The sequence below is a fragment of the Bolinopsis microptera genome, chromosome 9 (assembly GCF_026151205.1).
Source record: "Bolinopsis microptera isolate Bmic1 chromosome 9, MBARI_Bmic_1.0, whole genome shotgun sequence".
NCBI lineage: Eukaryota > Metazoa > Ctenophora > Tentaculata > Lobata > Bolinopsidae > Bolinopsis > Bolinopsis microptera.
Genome location: NC_087080.1, coordinates 13,714,403 through 13,739,204, shown reverse-complemented (window position 1 = coordinate 13,739,204; position 24,802 = coordinate 13,714,403). Strand labels below are relative to the sequence as shown.

The following is a 24,802-nucleotide window of genomic DNA, read 5'->3' as shown; positions in this document are numbered from 1 at the left end:
ACTACTACAGCACTGAATGGCACCGGACTCCACTTCAGACTCCACTTCAGACCCCACTTCAGACCCCACTTCTGACCCCACTTCAGACCCCACTTCTGACCCCACATCTGACTGAAACATGCTCCACCCTCGAGCGGCTCTGTGTGGTAGTGTTCTCTGTCAAGTTCGGAATATCGTGAGGAGCACTCTACCTGTTCGGAGCTCTACACCATGCTATGTGAGTAACACTGTTCTTATTTGTTTCTATACTACTTCTTACTATACGTGTTTGTTGTTATTATACTTGTGTCCCATATCCTAGCACCCTGGCTAATTGTCCGGTATTCAAGGTGGTCATTTGTTGAGTGTGTCCCATATCCTAGCACCCTGGCTAATTTTCCGGTATTCAAGGTGGTCATTTGTTGAGTGTGTCCCATATCCTAGCACCCGGGTTAATTGTCCGGTATTCAAGGTGGTCATTTGTTGAGTGTGTCCCATATCCTAGCACCCGGGCTAATTGTCCGGTATTCAAGGTGGTCATTTGTTGAGTGTGTCCCATAATCCTAACACCCTGGCTAATTTTCCGGTATTCAAGGTGGTCATTTGCTCTGGGCCACCCTGCATTCATTCCACATTTTATTTTCCATGCAAGACTTGAAGTCTTTGAGATATAAAATTGATTTTGACATGTAGGTAGCGAAATTTTTTGATTTCTCACGTTTTCAGACTGAAATTGGGGTGCAGTTGTTTAATTAAAATATTATTTGTATACCACTTTCTTTGTAAATTGGTCATTGACATTAGAACTACCGGCACCGACCGGACAACAATCAAGCAAACAAGCTGTATGCTCTGATCTCGATCCTGGACCTATGTGGCAAGTTTGCTCCCTAAACCAAAACCAAAACCAAATACTATACTTGCCACTATACTATGTCATTCAAGGCTCAAGCTTACATAAAATACACTACCGTATGCGACTCATTATCCTTTATAAGCGATAATATTTAAACGTGTTTAGAATTCGTGTAACAATAACTCAGGACTTCCGTAATCCTCATTCACGAAGGTGATGAAGATGTAATTGAGTAATTGATTATGTCAGTCATAAAAATCAACAGAAACTTAGCTCATTGTTATGACCAAATTTTATCGCCGATAATTATCGGCATCGCCGATAATTTCAAAATTGTTATCGTACCGATAATAATGCAAACCCTACTCCTACCTTATTCACACTGAATCTGATTCATACTGAAAACCCAGGGACCAAATCATGCCAGACACCTGAGTTCCCTGACCGGACAGAAGGAGCAATCAACCGAACACATATCGTTTGTTAATCAGCCGAGTGATATGAGGTCACTTAGACGCGAGATTATACGGAGGATAGGTCAACGCTTCCCCATGGTAAACTAACTTATCTGCCTGATTGCATGATCGCAAATTGATTGATTTGGTGAATGTATATGCTTAATTCTTATGACATTTTAACATGAGGTATCATTTTTACGTTAATTTTCCTCAGATTACAGTAGAAATGCCGATGTATGGATCCCTATTCCGAGAGGACATTGTGGTGCAACCGTCTACTTCTCCTGAAATTGAAAGATATCTGGATGCTCAGTTCAGCAAATACACTTCTACAATTATGAAAATTCCTCCCAGCATCGACTTTGACCGGGAACATGTTTTACTTCAAAAACCTCAATTAGGAAAGAAGTTTGACTATCCGATTTCTATGGCTGTAAAAGACAGAAACGTGTTTTTGACGGCCCATAAAAACGAAATCCAAAGACTCAAAATCTTCGCGGAGAATCTTGTTAGATCTGAGATACTTGTGGAAGTCATTTCGGACATGGATGAAGAAACCTATTCGGCTGTTATGAAGTCTTCTGATTATTTAGTTCCAAAAAAGTTCGAAAAGTTTGCCAAACCGGTTCAGTTTGATAAAGGTTCCATAGTAATTAAAGGAAATCAAGAAGCCCTCGCCGCGATCAGTTATCGAGTGGAACAGGTCATCAAATATCAGTGTGATCCTTTCAAGGACTCAATCCCGATTCCTGGAACTGTGGGTAACCTATTGCAGAACAATCTGAATCAGGATGATCTTTTCGAGAAAGAGTTTGAGAAATTTCCCTCGGTTAGTTTATTATTATCTAGGTAGTTAAGATAGTAAATATTGAGAGAATCTCATAATTCGATTACTATCACTAGCGGTGTAGATATATGTAAGGACTATTGTACGGATTATGTACGGACTATTATTCTTGCTTTGAAAATAAGTCCGTTTTGAGACCATTAAAAAGTTTAAACTACCCAGCTGAGACTTGGACACTCCATTTTGCGCCCTACATAAATTTGATTAAACTCTCCATTTCTTACAGTTGAATTAGGACACATATATACACCATACACATATATATATTATATACATATATATTCACTATACAGTATACACATATATACACACATATATACACACATATATATACATATGTATACACTGTACACATATATACACATATATGCAAATGTATATACTATACATATGTATACACTATACAGTGAATACACATATATACACATATATACACATATATGTACTATACTGTGACTTTACGGTACATTACAAGGAATAATATTACAAAAAACTGCGGAGCACTTTGGGTCAACCATATGCTTATAAAAAATATAATGCTAATCTCAAAGCTGTATCTAGTAAATGCAATTATAGTGTTCTAGAAACAACTATAATTATCACAATGCTCGATCATAAATAAAATACTGGACGAAAATAACAGACAGCAAAGAATCACATGTTTCGCGGTCTGTCTCGCGATCTGTCTCGCGACATGTCTCGTGATGTGTCTCGTGATGTGTCTCGTGATGTATCTCGTGATGTGTCTCGTGATGTGTCTCGTGATGTGTCTCGTGAAATGTCTCATGATGTGTCTCGTGATGTGTCGTGACAGTTCTCCTACACTATTGTAGTATAAAGGTATGATCGTGTACTCCTAGATCAACTTGATTTGTTCTATGTGAACGTGAACCAAATTTAGGTATTAATTGATCATTAAACGAACAAATTATTAGTTTATAAACTAAAAATAAGTATTTTATTTTTCAGACAGTAAATATGTAGAAATATTGAATTATTGAGGAGACAGCAAATAAAAGGCAGACTTTATCCAAACTTGGCGCATGATCAAGTGACCTGCCCACAGTCATATTATATATAAACAAAAAGGTCGACAACTCTAAACACAGTCAAACATATACTGAATATTGAATACTCGTTTATGCAATATATATAATCTTAAATAAAATATTTTACTGAAAATTATGCATCATACAACGTGATATCCAATTTTTGCTTTCGCAAATTCAACAAATTGTTATCTCGTGCTTCGTTTCTAAAACTCTACCATGATAATAAATGTAATAGATCTGTAGTGTTGTAATTAGTTTAAAAACTAAATCTATTACATTTATTAAGGTGATACTGGCTGAAACTAGTTGAGTGCATACCATCATTATTGTCTTGTCGATTTCATATCAAACATCAAATTACGCTCATCATAACTGTTCGTATTAATAATACATATTGTTAAAATAATGTAAATTATGAAACTTATTTAAATTATATAATATAAAATTACAGGTAACAGTATTGTTTCATGGTGGAAAGGGAAACGAGATTCTTATCAGTGGCCCATCACCAACTGAATTGAATCAGTTTAAGGTTTCTCTTTAGACTTTAATCCGCACATTTTTGATCTCGTCACCAATCTTTCGTCATTAATACCTCTTTCATAAATTTAAAATATGCATGAAGTTCTTGTGAACGAATAACTGTGCCAGGATTTCCCAATCTTCTTCCCCCTCGATAGTATTAGTAATGTTATATGCGAACACATTAAACCGTTCACCGTCACTAAATACCTACATTTCAGGAGTGGTCACTAAATACCTACCTACATTTCAGGAGTGGTCACTAAATACCTACATTTCAGGAGTGGTCACTAAATACCTACCTACATTTCAGGAGTGGTCACTAAATACCTACATTTCAGGAGTGGTCACTAAATACCTACCTACTTTTCAGGAGTGGTCACTAAATACTTACATTTCAGGAGTGGTTTGAGAATTCGTATTTGTGCGAGTACCAGACTGAAACACGCCTATTAGATCGCTATCAGACTGTTGTTGCAAAAAGAATACTCCGATCAGATCTTGAAACTGTAAGTATTTCAAACCGTTCTAGTTCGTTCTGAGACTTATTTACAATTTGGCTACGTGCATATGAAACATGGACTAACAACTCTGATGCCCAATAATCATTACTTCTGGCCCTTTTTAATTAGATGCCATGGCCGACTTCCCTCATTTTTATTTATTTTAATAACCTAGTAAACAGTTCCAATAAACGGAGATCTTTCCCAGGGATCTGCTCTCCTATCCGCAATCTCTGACGGTAGCACGAGTTTGGAGCTCTCCTTTCCCAAAGCAGCTGGGCGTGGACCCCTTAGTTGCCTTCGTCACATCCAAAACATGGTTAACATTCCGTTCGCTAACCCGGTCATAGGCCAATACCTTAAAGTTAGTGGTCAGAACTTGAGTGGAATTTTACGGACCAGCAATCGATTGAGTAACGTCAATACTCATTTAGATCATGATGGCGTGATTTTATTCGGGGGAAAATGGGATGATAGGAGGTTGAAATCTGATAAGATAAAGAGTGCCTTTGATGCCCTGATTGTTGTGGAGGTACCCTTTCCTCATCCAGTGTTCAGGAGAATGATTGTGGGGGAAGACGGTAGCGGAATTAGGAATTTTTCAAAAAAGCATCCTGGTATATTCAGTTTTGTGGCGGAAGATTCATCGAAAATAACGCTTGTAACGGATGGGAAAAAGAAGGTGTCGGCGGAGAAATTAGCTGAAACTCTTCATGAGCGAATAGGTGGATTGGGATATAAGATCTATAGTAAAACAAGGGATTCGGCTGTCCTTTTTCGTCTTGATGAACCGGAACTTAAAAATTATTCTTACCAAAACAAGGTTAGTGCTATCATGCAAACAACCTTCAACTAAAGATACTTTTCAAAATAAATATTTAAAATCCTCGACATTTGGGATTCGCTAAAAATAGGTCACGAGATACGATTGATAACTTTTAATTTCTTATGTTTCATCTTGATATTAATCGTCCGTCATTATTTAGGTTTCTATCCAAAAAGTACTCTCATCCGACTCAGAAATGGACTCATGGCTTATATACGGTAAAAAAGAGGCTGTCCAGAATTTTATGAAGCTTGTCGAACGTAAGGAAGAAGAGGCTTACAAAGGAAAAATAACAAGAAATGTCCAAGTTACCAAAGATTATAACACTTGGCACAGCTTCGTGCTGTACGCAAGAGAACTCAACAGTAAAAACGGAAGAACAAAGTGTCTTTATAACGATAATCTGAGGTCCCCTCCAGGTCAAATAAGTATGGTTGGACCACCTGCTGAAGTTGAATCTGCTTTTGAAGACCTTCAATCTCTTGAGCAGCAAATCTTGAAACAGAGTCTTCAGGACGATCCAGAACTTATCTCTGAAATATCTGATATCTCACAAGACGATCTGAGGATTGCTGGTAACATGAAGTTTACCTTTCCCAACACCAAGATTTCCACCAAAGCGGATAAAACAGGGCTGGTGGTTAGCAGCAGCAGTTCTGCCAGTTTGAGGCTGGCTGAGGAGTATGTAAGGAGATACTTCGGAGATGCTGAAGAACTTAAATTTTTCATCAGTGATAAGCATTGGGTATTTTTGAAATCAAACTGGCCTGACGTTAAAGATTTCTTGGAAAGGTATTTATATTTGGTAGACCTTCCTTTGTTCAATTTCTTTAGAAGCATTAGTATTTCTTCCTGACAACAATTTTTTCATTCGAAAATGACATCTGGTTAAATGAATGTTTCGATAAATGATATTAACTATTTTCCAGGACCTGTTTGAATAGAAAAGTGAGGTACAAAAGAGACCTACAAAACAGATCTCTGTCGTTCTATGGTCACCCATCCAACACTACCATGGCAAAGGAGAATTTAGACAAATATTTCTTAACACATCATGGTATCGGAGATCTGTTACAGGCAGATGATGAGGATATATGGGAAACTGTTGAAATAGATAAGAATAAACTGGAAGCTATCCTAGATCCACACCTGGGTAACTTTCGGGCGACTTGTAACAACGTGGGTTTGAACTTTACTAATTTTAAACTAATTACAACACTAAAAATCTATTACATTTATTGAGGACGTTACAGAAGGAATATATTTAATGTAGTTTGAGGAGTTCTCACTCTCCTCACGTCCGAAATGGCGTTTCTCTTGTCGCTAATACGTGAGTTTGAACTTTAATGAGACATTTGGAAAGTTTTAATTAATTTTTGCCACCCTCTTGAGAACTGAAACCTTTTAAAAACATTTTGTAAATTTTGCTGATCGCCTAAATAAATTTAGATTATAACTGGCCTTCCGATACATGAACATTTAATCCACAATATAACAATTTATTTATTTCAGGTAAGCCTACAAACTCTCTTGGGTAAAATGGGCTCAACAACATCATACATAAGACTGAAATCAGCCAACAAAACATTTTTAAAAGAAGCGGCTGACAACCTGCGGAAAATAGAATCTGAAATTTTTCTCAATAACTATGAGATGAATCAGTCGACTTATTACCTTGTAAAAGTAATTGAGAGGGCTTCACCGAACTATAGCTGGCTCTTTCCCAAGAAAAGCAAACAGGTTGGAATATTTTTGAATCTTAGCTTTTTATAGTTTGATACCACAAATTTATATTAATTAGTATTCAGGGTAGAGATTATAGCGTATTTTGATCTTACGCACTTGCACTTCTCGGTCCTCTTGCCAAATTACTCCTTTTCTTCTAGAATTTATCGTCTATTTACCAATTTTAATTACTAACTATGCGACTCATCGTTATTTAATTATCGGTTATCACGACTGTTAAGTGTTAAACTTAGAAAAACTATTTCAGGTCCGTGTAACATTAGACAAGAATACGCCACAGTTTCACATAGCTTACAAGTCAAATGCTGACTTTGAAGAGGCGCATTCAGAATTGGTGAAGCACTTTGAATCATTGGAATATTTGGAAGAGGTACGTTCAGTAAATAAATTGTATTTAATTCCAGCCCACTCCCCAGTCAGGAGCATCTGGGAATTTGAAGTTAAAAGACAGCTTCTGAAATCTACAATCTACATTCTACAATGTATTCACTAATTATAATGATGAAATAACTAAAAAGGTAGATTTTGCATTTTCGAGCTATAAATTGTTGCTCAACTGATTCATACCTGAATATTCAAGGGATCAAAACAGCAATATTATGTAAATTATCGAATTCTAGCCATTTCCATTCATCTTTTTTAGATACAATTGCCCACAAAGAAGATGGGTAAAGTTATGACTGAAGTTATTGAGTATATTGATATCCTTGAGAACAAAAACGATGTGAAAGCAATCATATCTGAAACCGAAAACAAAATAATTGTGTTCGGGAAGAATTTTGAGGTTGAAAAGACTACAGAGAAATTGTCAACGATTCTGAATTTAAGGTAAACTTTCTTCACATATTTAAAATTATCATAGCTCACTCAGCTTCACCTTCAGGACGCTGCTTCCATATTCCCTAATATTGAGGGGCCTTAATCATAGTTTGACGTTGGTTAGTACGCACTTAACGTACTTTTAAAGTACTCACTCAGCCGAATGCTCGAGAAATCGGGTGTGAGGGTTAAATGAGGAGCTGCCCATTACAGCAAAGTCTCGGGCGAAGAAAGTATGGTACACACTACCTAAACCGTTACTAAATTTATAATTGAATCCTTCGGCTTCCTGTAATTGGCTGTAACAATGTGGCTGTTTGAATGTCCGAAGTAAAATAAGTGTTCGATATTCAAATACAAGAACCAGGAAATACTTTCACCTAATCGCAGATATTAATTATATGATAAGGACTATGATGTGTTATCAACACTATACAATATACATTATACATATACATTATACAGATTCAGTTTTAGTGACTCAAAATATATCTAATGTTGTGTCGTAACAACAATCATTGCACGTGTACGTGCGCGTTCAACACCGTTGCCGGCGGTTACCATGGTTACTATGCAACCTTTTGCTTTTTACCTAATTTGCACGTGGGCGGTCGTACAGAGATAATTCTTTGAATTATAATGATGACTAGAAAGCCCGTGGTCACAGGGAGGAAGCTAATATTATTCTTTGGTAGTCAGTTTTTATCGCATCAAAAAATATCCGTCACAACCGAAGATACAGCCGATTAAAATGTAGCTCGCACTAAACACAACGTAATTACCACAAAACCGATCAAAATGCCCCTCTCAAATCCTTGCACGTGCACGTGCGTGTAACAATCCTCGTTACCATGGTAACTATGTAACTTCCTATTTTTACCTAATTTGCACGTGGGCGGTCGTACATACAGACATTCCACATTATACAGAAACTAGAAAAACCCGTGGTAACAGGAAGGAAGCTAATAGTATTATTTGATAGCCAGTTTTAAAAGCATCAAAAAGATATCCATCACCACCGAAGATACAGCCGATTAAAATGTAATCGACACTCTAAACACAACTTAATTACCACAAAACCGATCAAAATCAAAAATGTCGCTCGCCAATCTTTGCACGTGCACGTGCTTGTAACAATCCTCGTTAACATGGTAACTATGTAACTTCCTATTTTGGGCAGTCGTACAGACAGACATTCTACATTATACAGCAAAAATAATTCTTTGAATTATAATATAGACTTTGAATTATAGTACTACTACTAGTAGTGATATATATTTAATCTGACACATTACCAATGCCACTTGACAGTTACACGTCAATACATAATATTACGTTTTAACCTTATTACTTTATTATGAGTGGTGTCTTAATTATATAATTATAAAGTAGTTGTAGTGACTACTAATAAAGTTGTAGTGACTAGTAATAAAGTGATAAAGTAAAACGCACTTTTTCGTACTTAAACGCACTAAACAAATTGGACGCACTTCAAAACTCAAAAGCCTTTAATTTGTTAATAGCCTACTCGTTGAAAATAATTTAAATGTAACTGAGAAGTAAAGTCTCTTATCTTCTTTCTAATCTATTTTTTCAGGGATTGGGAAGTTTTCGAGGTGCAACTAGCTGGATGTAACGATGTAAAAACTGCAGTTCAGATCAGGGCACAAATACAGAAAATCTTCCCATATTTGATGGTATGTAGCCAGAATATTTCCAATGATGTTTGCCATCAACTACCTCAGTATAATACTCTAATAATTAGAATAGCTATTAGGTGGCTGACAAAATTTGCTTGCTTAAATTACCTTCAATCACATACAATATTGAGTAATATCTTAAATATGGTTTGGAAATATTGATGTTGAAACATATTCCATAAGGTGGACCAAATACCAAACCATGGTTACAAAGACACTGAGAGTGATATCACACTGAGAATATCAACGTTAGTTGAAAAGATGAAGCAATATCCAGCAACCAAACAACAACTGAATCATTTTATTAGCCAGTCGAAAGAGTTAGATTGAACCCGATAACTGTGGAGAAGAAACATTTGTTGAGAAGTAATACGTTTATATCAGCAAAACAAGCAAGGTTCACGCTTGATTCACGATGTCAATCCTTCGCAGCTCGGCGTGGCCCAGTAGTGCATATCGCCGATCTACCGAAGGTTGCGAGAAACGTTATTTGATGCGCGGCGCGGCCCAGTACTAGTAGTGCATCGCGCTACAAGGTTCACGCCAGATGTTCATTGTTCATTGATTGTTCCTGTTTAAACTGAGATGACCCTCCTTAAATAACGGAATTTTGTCAATCGGATTAGGATTTTTATTTATTGTACAAACATAATAAGGAGTTTGTATTTTGTGAAATTTCATCAACCTAATCATATTGTTTTCATAAAATTAGTAGTTATAGAAACGTCATCCAATTCCAGGATGATCATGACAAACTCTGCCGTTTTACCCGAATTATCGTTCTAAAATCGAAAACTTGTTTTCTTAATGCTTAAATTCTAATTAAACTCTTTCAACATAGCAGATGAATAAAGATAACGCCCATATTAGAACACACATGATGTAACTGTCAGTAAAATGCACAGACTACCAGCATGTTCTGCTCTCCTCCGGCAATGTCGTTCCTCCGCTGCAGTGGTGAGAGTCAAGAATATTAGTTTTTTTGTATTTTTCGAGTCTAACAGTCTAACATCTGATCTTATGATGGTACTCATGGTCAAGCTGGTTTAGCCTCTGTTCGAATATGGTGTTTTAGTTAGGTGAGAAGATTCTATTTATGTTCTCCTCCGGTAGTCACTAAAGTTTGGCAAATTCCTTTCTTTTTTTCCACTTTCCAACCTTCACATTTCACAACTGCTCCGTACTTCAGGTCCTTCAGACAACTTCCGGACAGTTACACCCCAAAAGGCAGCTGAGATCAGCTACTGCTTTCAAGACTAAGATGGCTCTTTCAGTGAGGGAAAGGCTGAAACTCAACTTGATCCTCAAATGTCCCGGACAACTGGAGACACTCCAGGAATTGTGCGGTGAACGTGAGGTATAGCTTTATGTATTTTTTATTTCGGAAAATCACGCATTTCGAGGGTTATTTGAACGGACGACTGAAACTATTTTCTCGATTAGGCACGGAGTCCACGGTTATTTTAACTGATAATTAATTAATGATATCATCATTAATTAATTATCATCAACAATTAATCATTTCCCAGACAAAATACGAGATGTCAGTAAATGGTCAGGAACTTCACTTGATCAGCTGGAAATCAAACGAACTGAGTGGTGTCGAGGAGAAGATCCGTCAGATGCTGGATGAGATGATAACTTACGAGTTTGAACTTTCCCACGCCGAGAGATCCCTACTGAAACTGAATAATCTCATCAACATCAGATCCCTGTTTGAGTATGGTCAAGAGGTTTGACAGTTTTTATCACATTTAATTTACCTTTTGTGACGATTCGAAATAAGATTAGTCTGGAGTTGTATTTAGAACATAAATTACAATGTTGTTTCTCGCAGAAGGTGGAGGTCGAACTCAGAGGAAGATCTATGAACGATGGCTACATTTTTACCGCCACTGGCAAGCCCGAAGCACTGGCATCATTCAAACGAAAACTTGATATCAAACTTAATTGTATTCGCTACTTCGAGATGGCACTACCTGAATTCGTACCCGTAGATAATGATCTCTTAGAAGTCTTGAAGAAGATAAACGAGTACCCCAGCACAGTTTGCTTCATTGAAGATAGGACAGTGAAGTGCTGGAATTTAGAGAATGATACACAGGGTATGATCCAGGAGAAGCTTGATGCTGTCGTGGAGAAGTGGAATGTGCAGTGTGAGGAAACCTGGACAGGAAGTGACGTCATGACCAAATATGTTCAGAATTATCTACAATCCAAGGAGGAGACCGCTCTTTCCGAGATGGTTTTTAATTATTCTTGGTTTTTTTTCAAGCACATACAGCAGATAGATCTGAGTATGTCTTGTTATTTATAACAGATTTTCTTCAAAATTGAAAAAAACACACTTTTTGTCGAATCAGACAGTATATGTTCCTTACAACAGACATATTTACCCAGGTGGAAGGGCCGCATTTCCTGCCTAACTACGACAAGGACTGTGTCACACTGAAGCTAAAAGGGTTGCGATATCCTGTCAAGAAATTAACTTCTGAGGTTTTTAGCTATTATTAATCAACTATATACAGCAAACACAAGATAATATAAATTAAATCATAAAATCGAGTGGCCGAGTAGTCTCGACTCACCCATAGCTTCTCCATAGCCGTCTATCATGAGCTTTGTACACTAAATCGTTGAAATTACTTAAACTAAATCTTTTATTTACAATCACAATAATTTGTTTTGTCATAATGTCTTTTAATAATAAATCAAATAAATTTGAACGAGGTCTGCCCCTCCTTCCTTTGTAGTCAAAACATCCTAAACATGCAAATCTAAAAGATAAGAAGGCGGGAGTGTCATCACCGCTTCTGAGAACGTGCCCAAGCATCTTCCATCTTGCTTTCTTGATCCTTTCAGTAAGGGGTCTGACATTACATCTCTTATATGAATTCTCGTTACTGATAACCGTAGGCCAATAGGTGTTGATTATCTGTCTCAGATGCTTCCTTTGAAGAACGTCGACAGATGCCATTACGGTTTCAGGAGCAGCCCAGCTGCTACAGTTATACAACAACACTGAAGTGACAAGAGCTTCGTACAGCTTCAGCTTTCTACTCTCACTGATCTGAACAGAACTATTCAACCAGACTTTCTTGTAGGTGTAGAAGGCAACATTGGCTTTGTTGCGTCTGTTGACAATATCTCTTTCTGAACAGAGCTTTGATCCTAATAGCACTGACTCTCGCCACTCTTCATCTCCTCTAATTTTATTGCCATGGGCATCTAAAGCATCTGTATCTGCCAAATACACTCTTGTAAACACCGTCTTTGATTCGTTAACAAAGAGACTCCAATCCTTTAGTATATCACTGGCAATCTCTAGTATCTTCACCAGGCTCTGACCATCTTCACTCAGAAGCTCAGCATCATCAGCATAGGCGGACTCTAACGGGAGGCCTCTATCAGAGACTGGGGGGTTCGGTCTAGGAATCGTGACACTGATCACGGCTCTGATGTGATTCAGGGCACCAGCAAGGGTCAATGTAAACACTTTACCTGCCAGACTGTCTCCCTGGTAAGCGCCAATATTAATCACAAATTCACCAGACTCAGATCTGTTGACCGTCACCTTGAGCTTTGTATTTGAGAGGAGGTACTGAACTAGGCGAATGTCGTCTCTAGAGCATCCTGCATCAATGAGGAGGTTGATGATGGTCTGTCTGCGGATAGTATTAAACGCAGCGGTCATGTCAATGTTGATTTTACTATACTCAAACTCGCGCCTGGTAACCACTGATGTCAACATTCTCTGAGACCATACCAGGTCAGCACAACTGCGACCCTGCTTGTATGCCGCCTGCCAAGGTCCAGTGTACATATCAACGTGGTAATTGATTCTGTTCAAGGCTACGAGGGATAGGACTTTTCTAGTTCCATTTAGCAATGTGAGGGGCCGGATAGACTTTATCGGACCTCGGGGTTTTCCTGGCTTCTGAAGGGGTGTCAGGATACCTTCTCCAATAGCTGGGATGTATGTGTTGGTCTCAAAGGAGAGATTGTAGATCCTAGCCAACTCACAGTGGAGGGGATATCCAGCAGCTTTCATTAGCTCATTAGGTATACCGTCAGGGCCACACGCTCTACCGGATTTCAGCTTCATAACAGCACGGCCAACTTCTTCAGGTGTTATGGGACAGAGGAGGCTTCCAGGAGGGTCTATGAATGCTGGGAGGTGGGGTTCATCTTTGTCATTGAACTCATTATTAAAGTATTCTTTAATAGCTTCTGCTTTTAATGAGTCAGAACCTAAGGTGTTCCCGTCTGCATCGTGGACAGTCACTCCGTCTTTCTTCATCCTACACTGGGCCAAAGTTCTATTCGCTTCAAACATGCTTCTGCAGCTGTCGGTGTTGTTGATGACATCTACTAGGGCGTTAGCTGCGGCCTCATTGATGGATTTCAACCTCTTTTTGATGGTACGTTTGAGATGGTTGATTCTTTTTCTGAGGTCACTCCTGTCGCTTATCCCTGTGAGACTACATTCTTGCTGAAGGGACTTTCTCTCTGCTGAAAGTTTAACGACAGTTGGATCGTCGCTGTACTGATGAGGCTTCCCCGGGGGCACTTTACCAACCACCTGGACGGCACATTTACTCAATATACCAAATATATCAGAATTTTCAGAAATAGCATTATTAGTTAAAACTCTACAATCAATATTACTTTTAAAGGAATCAAAAAATTTACACTTAATATCAGAATCATTAAGGCGATTGACATCAAACCTTATTTTGTTTTAGCTATTTGTCTTACTAAACTTATTAAACTTACCAAATCGAACATGGTAAGTAACTAATTATTATCACTAATTATTGAACTATTTCAAGCTTTCCACTTCCCAGATGAATCTTGGTTGTCGTGGTGACGAAACAATGTCAAATATATTCGATTTTATTACATTCTAATAATACAAATTTTTTTTCCTGATAGGTAGCGCGGGTTACAAGGGAGGCGGCACACATCAGCATTCCTATTTCAACGGAAGTCCTGGACAGCCTAGCTGCTTCACAATTTGGGTTTGTTTTCCATAATAAACTTTCAACATTATCGTGCAAATACAGTATTGACTGCAACAACCTTGTTACAACCTTCTGGTTCAGATTCTCGTAGCTGTTCACAACCAGCATCGAGTATTTTGCTGGTAATTCCCAACATATCCCAGGAGTTACTGGAGTAAATATCTCCGTGAGATGCTGGTCATTCTGCCGACTGAATCAGAGCCCAGTCTGACTCTAGTTGGACCTTTCGACAGTGTTAACCACCGTCTGCTTTATTTCTACCGTATACTTAGAGTCAACTTCCCAGACAAGTTCGACTTGATCCAGCCTCAGATTGTGTTCAAATACAGTGCAAAGAGCCAGTACAAGTATGATGAAAGTGGAATTATCAGGGAATTGAAGCAGAAGTTTCCTGATGTACGTTTGTTGTGAGATAATTTGTTTGTTTACCTATTTTCAGTTTCACGGTCATTTCTCACTTATTTTGATTTGTAACAAATGTTGTCTCCAGTATAAGTACAATTTTATAAATTTTAGGTATTGCAGAATATTTCTTTTTTCAACATTTGTTATTTTCAGGCAACATTCAGGACGGACAAGACTGATGCTACCCACCCCGTACACTTGTATATCTCCGCAGCGTTAGATGACCTGATTAAGATAGACTCGGTTCTGAAGGCTGAAGTTCCCATTGACATTGGGCATCTATATCCTGACGCTGGAAAAATCTTTGCTGTTCTCAAGGAGAACAATCTAGTCAGTCCTGAGGTATGATACAGATATACAGTACTTGTTTTAATGCATTGTGCAACCCAGTAAATTTATATCCGATCTCTTTTTTTTCGCCTAAATAATGAAAGCTTTATTCTGAGAGGACTTATCAGAATTATTACTTAGCTTTGTTTATTGTCCTATAAACTTATAAAGACCTTATTCTTCTTATTTCTGTCACAAGGTTGGATTGCTGTTACCATTAATTAATTTTAAATCAATTAATTAATTACTAATCGTGTCATGTCACATGTGTCGTCCGCAGGTCGAATCAAAGAGCTACGCTGGTGGATTCCGAACCCAGCTGAAAGGTCCAGAACCGCAGTTAGCTCGGCAAGCTAGGGACCACATTCTCAATATAATGGACAGCGGACAGCGGTATCGCTTCTTTACATTCCTGAATGAGTGGATACGAACTGTTTACGCGTCTGATAGAATGATCAAGGATATAAATGATTTCGCTCAAAACATAGAAGTAAGTTATCAACGGCTTGAAGGTTTCTTCGTAGAATTTTTTCATATTGGCCTGATTTTTCCTTTTTCCGATTCCTAATCATAAACAGTCAATAAATAGCCATGATCATGATAACCATGATGATAAACGTTTCAGATGCCCATAAAGACAACAACGTACGACCACATCTTCAATAACTTCTCTCCACGAAGCTGCCTCCTAATGGTTGAAGGAGTGGGTGATTTCACCCAGTTCTTGAAGATGAGAAACTTCTTGAGCCAAAAATTCGATTTTGAAACGTATCGTGAGCTTTCCAGGACATCAACATCTGATGATGACGTCACAACGGGTCATAAAAAACGGTGGCTGCAGCAATGTCATGAGCAACTCTTAAAAGTATGTACCTTTTCTTTCGTATTCTAGTAAATGATTGATTTTTGCCATGTACTTCGTGATAGTCTGTTCTGCGCTTTGGGATCTTTTAGACCTCAGCTTGATAACTACACTATTCAGGAGCTAGATGGGTTCACATTTTTGTTTCAACGGTACGACAAATTCCGTGTCGGAGGATCTGAGGAGCAGTTGGATCAAGCCCAGGAACTCCTCCAGTCTTCACTTGATGGACTGTGTTATCATATTAAAGACATAAGTGGGATTTACGGGCTTCCAACCAGGAGACTGGATATTCCTGCGTTGCAAAATAAATGGCCATTGGTTCGTTGATTAACATGTTAAATAAGCTTTGTGATATTGATAATTATTTCATGATGTGGCAGATTTACTGCTCCAATCTCTAGATTTATCACAATTATTTCATCATAAATTCTCCCAAATCATCCTGAATTCACCTTATCTTAGGTTACCATCTGGACCACCCAATCCCGTTACAAAGACAAAACACATCTGAAAATAGTTGGTAGCAAGGAATCTGTTAACCAGATAATACAAGAACTACCACCGATTGAACAGGCCCGGTCAACTTGCATCATTCCCCTTAGTCACAAGGGATTCCCGTACCTGAACTACATTGGAAGAAGCATATTCCCTGAATCTGAGGCGACTCCTAAAGCGTGGCCTTCACTCTTCCCTGAGGTAGGATGGTGCTGTTTTTATCCTTTTCAGCGGAATATTTAGTTTTTTGTTAAGCAAACTGGAGTTAGGACCAAGGGGTCGTTCACATATTACGTAATAACTGAGAAGAGGGGGGGGGGATCTAAGTGATTACGCTAGTGTAATTTAGACACAATAGTTGTAAAAATGATTACGGAGGGGGATAAAAATCGTTCAAAACGTTATTACGTCATATGTGAACGATCCGTAAGGGGCAGTATCAACGACTGTTTTAACTCAATATATCATATTATTATTGATATATATATCAATATTATATATTGATATATATTATTTGATATATATTATTGATATATATTATTGATATATATATATCAATATTGATATATATATATCAATATATAGATCTGAGATAAACTGTAAGATAAATGATATTGTTTTTGGTAAAAGCAATATTTAGGTTTAAGTTATTCCTATAATCATAAAATAGGTTATTAGGGAAGCTAATGGCATGAATTAAAACCCGTAAATTTATTTATTTTTTATCGTTACTGGCTGTATTTACAGAAGAATTGTACAATATTTGTAAATACAGTCCCTCTCTGGAATATAACCCTGGACGGAGATACAAGAGAAGTTGAAGAAGCACGAAAGAAGTTAGCTGAAATAATGGAAGGTGTTCACTATCGTGAAGTTCATCTGAACACCAGTATTATCTGTGACGGTTCTGAAGGTAGTAGGTCAAAACTAAACCGGTTCAAAAATGCTCTGATGTCTCTGAATGTCCCGAAGCGCGTAGTTGATAATGCGGAGGTAATTTTGTTATGAAGTTTTTCTTTCCTTGAACTAATGTTTTACGTGTCCATTATGTGTCTGTCATGGTAATTAGTAGAACTATTCTGAGATTATACTCTGCCAAAAGACAAGTCCCATAACTCTTACCGCTTTCTTAATAAAGCCACTCGTAAATTACCAATACACAGACAGAAAGACACACACACACACCCATTTTGGGATTATTAGTGACGCGTTACGTGCCGTGTTACGTGCCGTGTTACGCGCCGTGTTCCGTGCCGCGTTACGTGCCGTGTTACGTGCCGTGTTACGTGCCGTGTTACGTGCCGTGTTACGCGCCGCGTTACGTGCCGTTTAGCTGGGTTCTAATTCTAAATATCAGAGGATTATAGGCAGAAACGGGTTATGTTTTCCTTTTTACGTGACGTCATTTCCTTTTTCAGGTGGTTGCAAATGTGGGACTAGGCAAGGAAAATCTCATTTTCTCTGTTGTCGGCGATCAAGCTAAACATGTGGAGCAAGCAGCCGGAAAATTACAAGACTTTAGTGAGAATCTTAGTGTGGAGGAACTTTCATTGACTAACGACCACGCCCAAATTTGTCAAAAGTACATCACGAACTTGAGAATGACCGAGATAAAGTGTCGTCCTTTTAACGTGAGTGTTTCTGTGTGCCCTATTTTATTGAGGTTATGCTGCCTATTGCCTAATAGATAGATATTTTATAAGTACTATAACGGAAGTGGGTTTGCTCTGAGCCAGGTAGTGACAGCTTAACTTCAAGACTCCAGAGGTCTGTTGCGTAGATATTTATTTGTTTATGATTATGTATATACTTTGGGAGTCCTGGCGTGTAGCTAGCAGGAGTTGCATTCTGAGGGCACGGCGAGAAGGCTTCCCACTTACCGTAGGAGGCCAGAAACCGTTGACCGTAACCGAGAGAGAGTGTGTGTCCTATCTTATTAAGGTTGTGCTGCCTAATAGATAGGTAACTAGCAGTGTTACTATGGTAACTATCTGCCTAATGGATAGGTAACTAACAGTGTTACTATGGTAATTATCTGCCTAATAGATAGGTAACTAGCAGTGTTACTATGGTAACTATCTGCCTAATAGATAGGTAACTAGCAGTGTTACTATAGTAACTATCTGCCTATAGATAGGTAACTAGCAGTGTTACTATGGTAACTATCTGCCTAATAGATAGGTAACTAGCAGTGTTACTATGGTAACTATCTGCCTAATAGATAGGTAACTAGCAGTGTCACTATGGTAACTATCTGCCTAATAGATAGGTAACTAGCAGTGTTACTATAGTAACTATCTGCCTAATAGATTTTCCTTTCACTTTTGTGGCTTTATTTGAAGAGTTGAGGTATCTGGTTTTTATCCATGTCATTTTCAGGTTGAATATTCTATCAATCGTAAAGTGAATGTTGTCACTGTATTTGGAATAGCAGATGATGTCAAAACTGGTATTGATAACATAAGAAACATTTTATCGGATACGACTTCCGTGACCATGGTATGTTTTTGTATTTTAATCATCCTTGATTGGCGACATGAATCGCATGTTTTAAAACTTTTTTTCAAAATAAAAACTCCTCTAAATGATAGTTTAGCCGTACTTATACCATTTAAACAGTAAACTGCTTAGCTGTAATGAAACGAAAAGATTTTGCTCTCTTAATTCTACTAATACTCTATAAGATAAGAAGATATATTCTTACAATTCTAGTAGTGTAACTATGGTAACTAGCAGTGTTACTATGGTAACTAGCAGTGTTACCATGGTAACTAGCAGTGTTACTATGGTAAATAGCAATGTTACTATGGTAAATAGCAATGTAACTATGGTAACTAGCGGTGTTACTATGGTAACTAGCAGTGTTACCATGGTAACTAGCAGTGTTACCATGGTAACTAGCAGTGTTACCATGGTAACTAGCAGTGTTACCATGGTAACTAGCAGTGTTACCATGGTAACTAGCAGTGTTACCATGGTAACTAGCAGTGTTATTATGGTAACTATCTCTGTGTGATTCAGCTTTTAGAACGCTGACTGATGAATCTTTGTTGCAGGATGTTGAGGGAGAGTTTCAGGGACCGTTCATTGGTGATATTATTCGACATAGCTACCTCAACCACATACATCCTTGTGCTTGCTTTTACTATAATTCTAGAGAGAGAACTTTAGCTGTCAACGGTCCTAGAGTAGACGTTACCCAGATTCAAAAGTAAGTTGTGTTGTGTTTATGGATTAAGCTTCGCTTCCGTAGTATACCAACATCAATATCTTAGTATCATTCGGAATCCCAAAGTCCAATTTGGGTGAAATTGTCCGGTAACGACTATAGTTACAATTTCTTATCAACAGGTTCCTAGCAGATGCCACCCACGAAACTTATAAGATAGATTATCACTACGAAAACTTTGTGACGTTGAGCGGACGGTTAAAAAGACTCGCTACCGGGGTAACGATATCTCATCTATACTTTAAACTGAATGTTTACTTTTCTTAATAACTTTAGAAACATATCTGGATCGCGAAATTACTTTATAAGTTTATTTATCAATAGTTATGGACAACCTGTTTTGATGCTTGTTCTGTGTACAGTAAAGCAGCATTGAGCGTATTCCGGGTAAAATGAGAGTAAACCAGAAAATCATTCTCTTTTAGGTCCTGATGATTGAAGGAAAAGATCGGACTGTGCATCTTGTCGCGGGAAGGAAAACGTTAAATCTCTAGTTGGGATGCTGGATTTTATTATGGGGAAAAAGAAGTCATGTTACTTCAAACTTGCCATCAATGATAGGTTAGTAATTTTAAAAGTCTGCATGTACGCTTAAGCAGCGTGAGTGTGACCGCATATTTGTTTCCTTTCAGAGAAAAGCTTACCTGGGGACCCCAGGCTGTAATGTTCATAAACATAGAATAGAGATTCGGTTGTAGGTTTATAACCTACCAAGACGCGCGTCGTAAAACAAATATTTTACGAGTATCACCCGTTAAAGATTCAGCGGAATGACATGCTGAGCGCCGCCCAGTAAAGAAAAGCTTGCAAATATTTAGGTGCTTTGTTTCAGGGTTGAGCGCGTACACCTAGGCACAATGACTAACTTGGTGCTTTGTTTTCAGGGTGAGCGCGTACACCTAGGCACAATGACTAACTTGGCTACAAAGGCAGTCGAGACCATGTTCCCTGACGTGAGGTGGTGGTTGCTAGGAGACGAGCTCCGGTTTTCAGGCCCTGAATCTGAGGCTGCAACGTGCTCTTCAGTATGTGGGTGAGTTGATGCAATGGCCCACTCACAATCCACGCTGTTTTAAAGTTTTAATCTTTTGTGATTTGTCATCAAATGGATTGTTGACTATCACGTGACTTTAAACACGTTCTCTAGATGGCCCTGAGGGACTATTCAAAACCATAACCCTCGATCTACTTTGACCCCAACCCTAACAGTAAGTCAGGTTTCACCCTGATTTTTTTGTGAAACTTCGAGATAGCTGTTGACCAACAAACTAGGACCGGTGACCGAACTTTTGAGGGGGTCCCGGACCCCACCGCCAAACGGTGCCCGCGGGGCAGCCACGCCCATATTTGGTCCAAATTAGGCCCAATCTAGCACCTACCCATTTTAGGTGCTCTCTTGTAGCTAGTGGTCCCCTAAACTCGTATATGAATTTTCCTCAAGATTGGACAAAAATGACTGAGTTATGAGCCAAAAACCATATGACCATATTTGGGCATACGCACCAAATTTGATCGATTTTGGCCCATAAATTAGTCAAATATCAATATTTTTGAATGAAACCAACTTTATATAGAAGGTAAGCCTACACTACACCTTCTCTATGATTATCAGCTCAGTATCTAGCTAACTGTGAATTCTCGCTCCTACTAAATCGCTCGCCCAAATTTTAAGAAAATTCTTGTGAAAAGGCCCTTTCTTATCTTATCTTATCTTCTTATCTTATGAGGATTCGTTGCGACCGCAACAAGGCCATCGAATGAGTCGACCACCTTTGTTATTTTTACTTCGGCATTACCTGCATTACAATGTAAACCAGCACTTTCAAGGAAGAGCTTTACAAGAAGCCGAAGGATCGTTCTAAGGCCAGCAACGGTTAAGGCACTATGCCACACTTTCTTCGCCCGAGGCTTCGCTGTGTTGATCAAGCACAGCTCCTCATTTAACCCTCACACCCCGATTTCTCGAGCATTCGGCTGAGTGAACCGTGGGGCTACATAGACCACTCGGGATCCTTAGCAGAGCGTCAACGACGCTCACCCCACGACTAGGCAGGCAGTGGGATTCGAACTCGCAATCTTACGATTACAAATCCGATGATCAACCAACTACGCTACCTGGCCTTTAGGCATGAAAGTGATCTGAATCGGTGTATTTTTGGACGCTGATTCCGAATCACCCCCCATGACGTAGGGTTAAAAATGCTTCTCTGGAGAGTTATGGTCAAAAACCGTTTTGGTCACGTGACAGGCTAGTAAAACGTGAATTCGATTATTTAGGGCCGGGTTAGGGTTAGGGTTGTGGATTAGATTATGGATAGCTTCGGGGTTATGGTTAGGGTTAGGGTTGGGATTAGGGATTATGTAAATCAGAATCAACGTAGAATCGCATTTCGACCCCCCCCCCCCCCCCCCTTAAACCCTGACTAGAAATTTCACTGATCATTCGCCAGTACAGTGGAGCATTCTATTTCTAACCCTATGTGAATGTCATGTGGGGTGTTCGGAATCAGCGTTCAAAAATACGTCGATTTAAAATGGTTTTAACTGCTTTTTAGAAAAATCTCGAATTTCGAGTAATTTGGCACGCTCGTAATGTGGATTGTTGCTTTATTCTTGATTGTTGATATGCTTTTAATTTATTTGCTAGGTAAGTAAGTAGTCTAGGTAAACTATAGGTAAAAATATAATATTAATCATAAGCTAAAATGTACTAATCTTTGTATTCTAAATGGGGAAAAAGAAGAAACATTGTCAGTCAGTCGAGAAAATTGTCAGTCAGGCTATATGGCAGCTTTGTAGATGTTGTGACTATGCTAGTAGTGGTCCCAGGCTTGCGACTGGAATTGCGGTGTTAAATCGATTTAATGGTATACCAACGATCCACCTCCACTTGTTGTTTGGTACTTAGCATTAATAGTGTTAGCTGTAGCCATTTATAGCAAGAATCTTAAAACTAAAGGGGATGACAAGGAAAAGAGGAAGGAAAAAGAAAAACAGGACATACAATTAATTAAAGTATTTATAGGAGCATTAGATATTGTAATTACAAGCTTCAATAATAAATCACTGACTAAAACTTCTAATTAAAATGACACTTGGTACGCTCGCCCATTTTCACTGGTCAGTCTGAACTTCGGTTTAGCACGTTGTACACTTATTCACCTAAGTTTCAGAATTTGTTCAGTTGAGCAGAGTTAGTACCCGTGTTTCAATAAATCAAAAGATATCAGGGGAGTTCTTTAATAATGTTACGGTCATCTAGAATACCGAACTTCCTGAAAACGTTATCATATTTCCTCAGACAACGTTTAATGCCTTTAATCAGTCTATCACGGCTATATCCTCTATCAATTAGAATTTTGAATATTTTGTGAAGATGGGAGGTAAAGATATCCAATCTAGTGCAAACATTACCATATCTAAGAACTTGACTTGAAAAAACGTTGTAGCCAACCTCGGTTGGGATGTTACTGTGAGGAAATGTAAGGGATACAACATGAAAATTAAAATCATCAGTTTTGTTATACACTGATATTTCTAGTCCTTCTGTGGAAATATTAATATTTAAATCAAGGTAGTTAATGATTTTATTATTGGAACCAGCTCGCTCCATCTCCAATGAATTAGGATAAATATCTTTAATCAATTTATGAAAGTAAAGGTAGTTAATAATAGATAAATCGTCAACATATCGTTTATTATTGGATAATATCTTTACTAATCCCATTTTCTTTTCCTGAAGTAAACGTTTCATATAATTAAATTCCTTTTTGCCAACAGTGAGATCAGCTATAGGGGAACTTGAATTTCCACCCATAGGAATACCCTTGGTTTGTATGAATACAATCCCACCGAAGACGACATAAGTGTTATAAATAATAAATTTAACAGCCTCTTTTAGGTCATCTTGACTAAAGCAGGCATGAGAATCATAGGTTTTATTGGAAAAGAAACATGTATTACTGTCTCTTTTAGAAATACAAATATATCTATTACGGTAATACCAGAACTCTTGTGTTGAATTTTAACAATGTTTCAGTTGAAAAATATCTCAAGCGTAATAGAGATGACAAAGACGTTGAACACGTGGTAGCTGAAAGTTAAAGAACCGCTCTAAGCTTACTTACTTGCCCAACTAGCAATTGCACAGTTATGTGTATATTGTACCGCAGATTACTTAGCTTGCTAGTCTATTGCTCGCTACTCGCGAGAAGCTCGAAAAGAGCGCTGCGCATTGGGATTGGCGTGCCAGGTGTGCCGCTGCCTGCATTACCACAGACACTCAATGCTCAACAATTCAAGTCTCAAGCTCGTTGGAGGCGCTATTAACAGTACTGTTGGGAATGAATGGAATTTTTCATTTGTAATAATGTATCATGGGACTTTCAATTTTGTATCATAGTTGGAAATTAGGCGACTTGTGAAAGGATGTGTAATACACAAATTGAAATTGATAATTGTCAGTATGCGCAGATCCCATGTAATTGTATTTAATCGATTATTAGAGTTTAGATGAGACAGTTTTGTTTAGCTGCAAAGTGCAAACCCGAAAAAACCCAAGTCACGTGATAGCGTACTGGCGAGTTAATTAGTAAGAGTAAGACTAAGAGCCGCTTCAGTTCAATGTTAATATCATTTTTATATTGCAATTAAACTTGAAGAATGTAGATGTTATGTTCTTAGACTATTTCTCCTTACCTTGTAGTTGTTACGAAACGTATGAAGTCTTTATTGTGTCTCTTACATTCAAGCTTTGTAAAATATCACGGGGAACATCACAGTGAAGTTAGAAGTCATTCAATATTTATTATAATATCAATAAATATAACAATTATTCAATAAAACAAAAATAATATTGCGGTCTCGGTGTCACTCGATCTCCCGAATTTTTTCCAATATCTTACGGAAACCCCGTACGGCCGTACCCTGAGGGTATAAAAGTTGACGGATGTTACTTGTATCACGTCGTGACCCCCATCGTCGTTTCACTGTAGAGTTTCTACGATACAGGGGGAGCTCGTGCGCGGCGGGTCATACACTGTAGGCGTATGACAACGTATGACAAGATGTTACTCGTCTTAATTTCTTCGACGTAGCGCGCCTCTTCGAAGTAGCGCGCGCCGGGCTAGTCCATTAACAATGGTCA

At 38.3% G+C, this 24,802-nt stretch overlaps 4 protein-coding genes across 7 annotated transcripts in view; 3 read left to right on the top strand and 1 right to left on the bottom strand.

Moving 5' to 3' along the window:
• The window catches only part of LOC134821178 (low-density lipoprotein receptor-related protein-like), a 53,681-nt gene that overhangs the window by 10,537 nt on the left and 18,342 nt on the right, over positions 1-24,802 (bottom strand). The gene's annotated exons all lie outside the window — the stretch shown is intronic.
• On the top strand, positions 9-10,132 carry LOC134821179 (uncharacterized). Of its 3 annotated transcripts, none has more exons than XM_063831857.1 (13): positions 9-217; positions 1,246-1,389; positions 1,508-2,122; positions 3,644-3,724; positions 4,116-4,223; positions 4,426-5,040; positions 5,204-5,835; positions 5,973-6,222; positions 6,556-6,783; positions 7,037-7,159; positions 7,433-7,617; positions 9,206-9,305; positions 9,492-10,132. In XM_063831857.1, exons 1-13 carry the CDS (start codon positions 119-121, stop codon positions 9,636-9,638), a joined length of 3,327 nt encoding a protein of 1,108 aa, XP_063687927.1. In that variant the 5' UTR covers positions 9-118; the 3' UTR covers positions 9,639-10,132. The 3 variants fall into 3 exon arrangements, with proteins under 3 accessions (XP_063687927.1, XP_063687929.1, XP_063687928.1); XM_063831858.1 differs by having other exon boundaries at positions 43-217; positions 4,119-4,223; positions 9,492-10,099; XM_063831859.1 differs by lacking the exon at positions 3,644-3,724 and having other exon boundaries at positions 9,492-10,099.
• LOC134821180 (uncharacterized) lies at positions 6,270-24,055 on the top strand. 2 transcript variants are annotated; one of them, XM_063831860.1, is made up of 21 exons: positions 6,270-6,289; positions 10,153-10,265; positions 10,498-10,665; positions 10,838-11,041; positions 11,146-11,553; positions 11,709-11,804; positions 14,244-14,329; positions 14,476-14,728; positions 14,891-15,079; positions 15,348-15,557; positions 15,693-15,932; positions 16,050-16,250; positions 16,395-16,628; positions 17,175-17,420; positions 17,846-18,058; positions 18,807-18,926; positions 19,484-19,638; positions 19,779-19,875; positions 20,082-20,217; positions 20,541-20,689; positions 23,696-24,055. In XM_063831860.1, exons 2-19 carry the CDS (start codon positions 10,206-10,208, stop codon positions 20,148-20,150), a joined length of 3,249 nt encoding a protein of 1,082 aa, XP_063687930.1. In that variant the 5' UTR covers positions 6,270-6,289; positions 10,153-10,205; the 3' UTR covers positions 20,151-20,217; positions 20,541-20,689; positions 23,696-24,055. The 2 variants fall into 2 exon arrangements, with proteins under 2 accessions (XP_063687930.1, XP_063687931.1); XM_063831861.1 differs by lacking the exons at positions 20,541-20,689; positions 23,696-24,055 and adding an exon at positions 20,489-20,526.
• LOC134821181 (outer dense fiber protein 2-like) overlaps positions 6,272-24,802 on the top strand; it is a 109,806-nt gene continuing 91,275 nt past the window's right edge. The window contains exon 1 of the mRNA XM_063831862.1: positions 6,272-6,286. The gene's annotated coding sequence lies outside the window, so the exon portion shown is untranslated. The remainder of the gene's footprint in view (positions 6,287-24,802) is intronic.

Coding starts and splice junctions, on each gene's coding strand:
- LOC134821179 (XM_063831857.1), top strand. CDS start 119: ATGCTCCACCCTCGAGCGGCTCTGTGTGGTAGTGTTCTCTGTCAAGTT. Junction 218..1,245: donor GGAGCTCTACACCATGCTAT/GTGAGTAACACT, acceptor CTGAAAACCCAG/GGACCAAATCATGCCAGACA. Junction 4,224..4,425: donor TCCGATCAGATCTTGAAACT/GTAAGTATTTCA, acceptor GATCTTTCCCAG/GGATCTGCTCTCCTATCCGC.
- LOC134821180 (XM_063831860.1), top strand. CDS start 10,206: ATGCACAGACTACCAGCATGTTCTGCTCTCCTCCGGCAATGTCGTTCC. Junction 15,933..16,049: donor GTCATGAGCAACTCTTAAAA/GTATGTACCTTT, acceptor TACACTATTCAG/GAGCTAGATGGGTTCACATT. Junction 18,059..18,806: donor TAAAGTGTCGTCCTTTTAAC/GTGAGTGTTTCT, acceptor TGTCATTTTCAG/GTTGAATATTCTATCAATCG.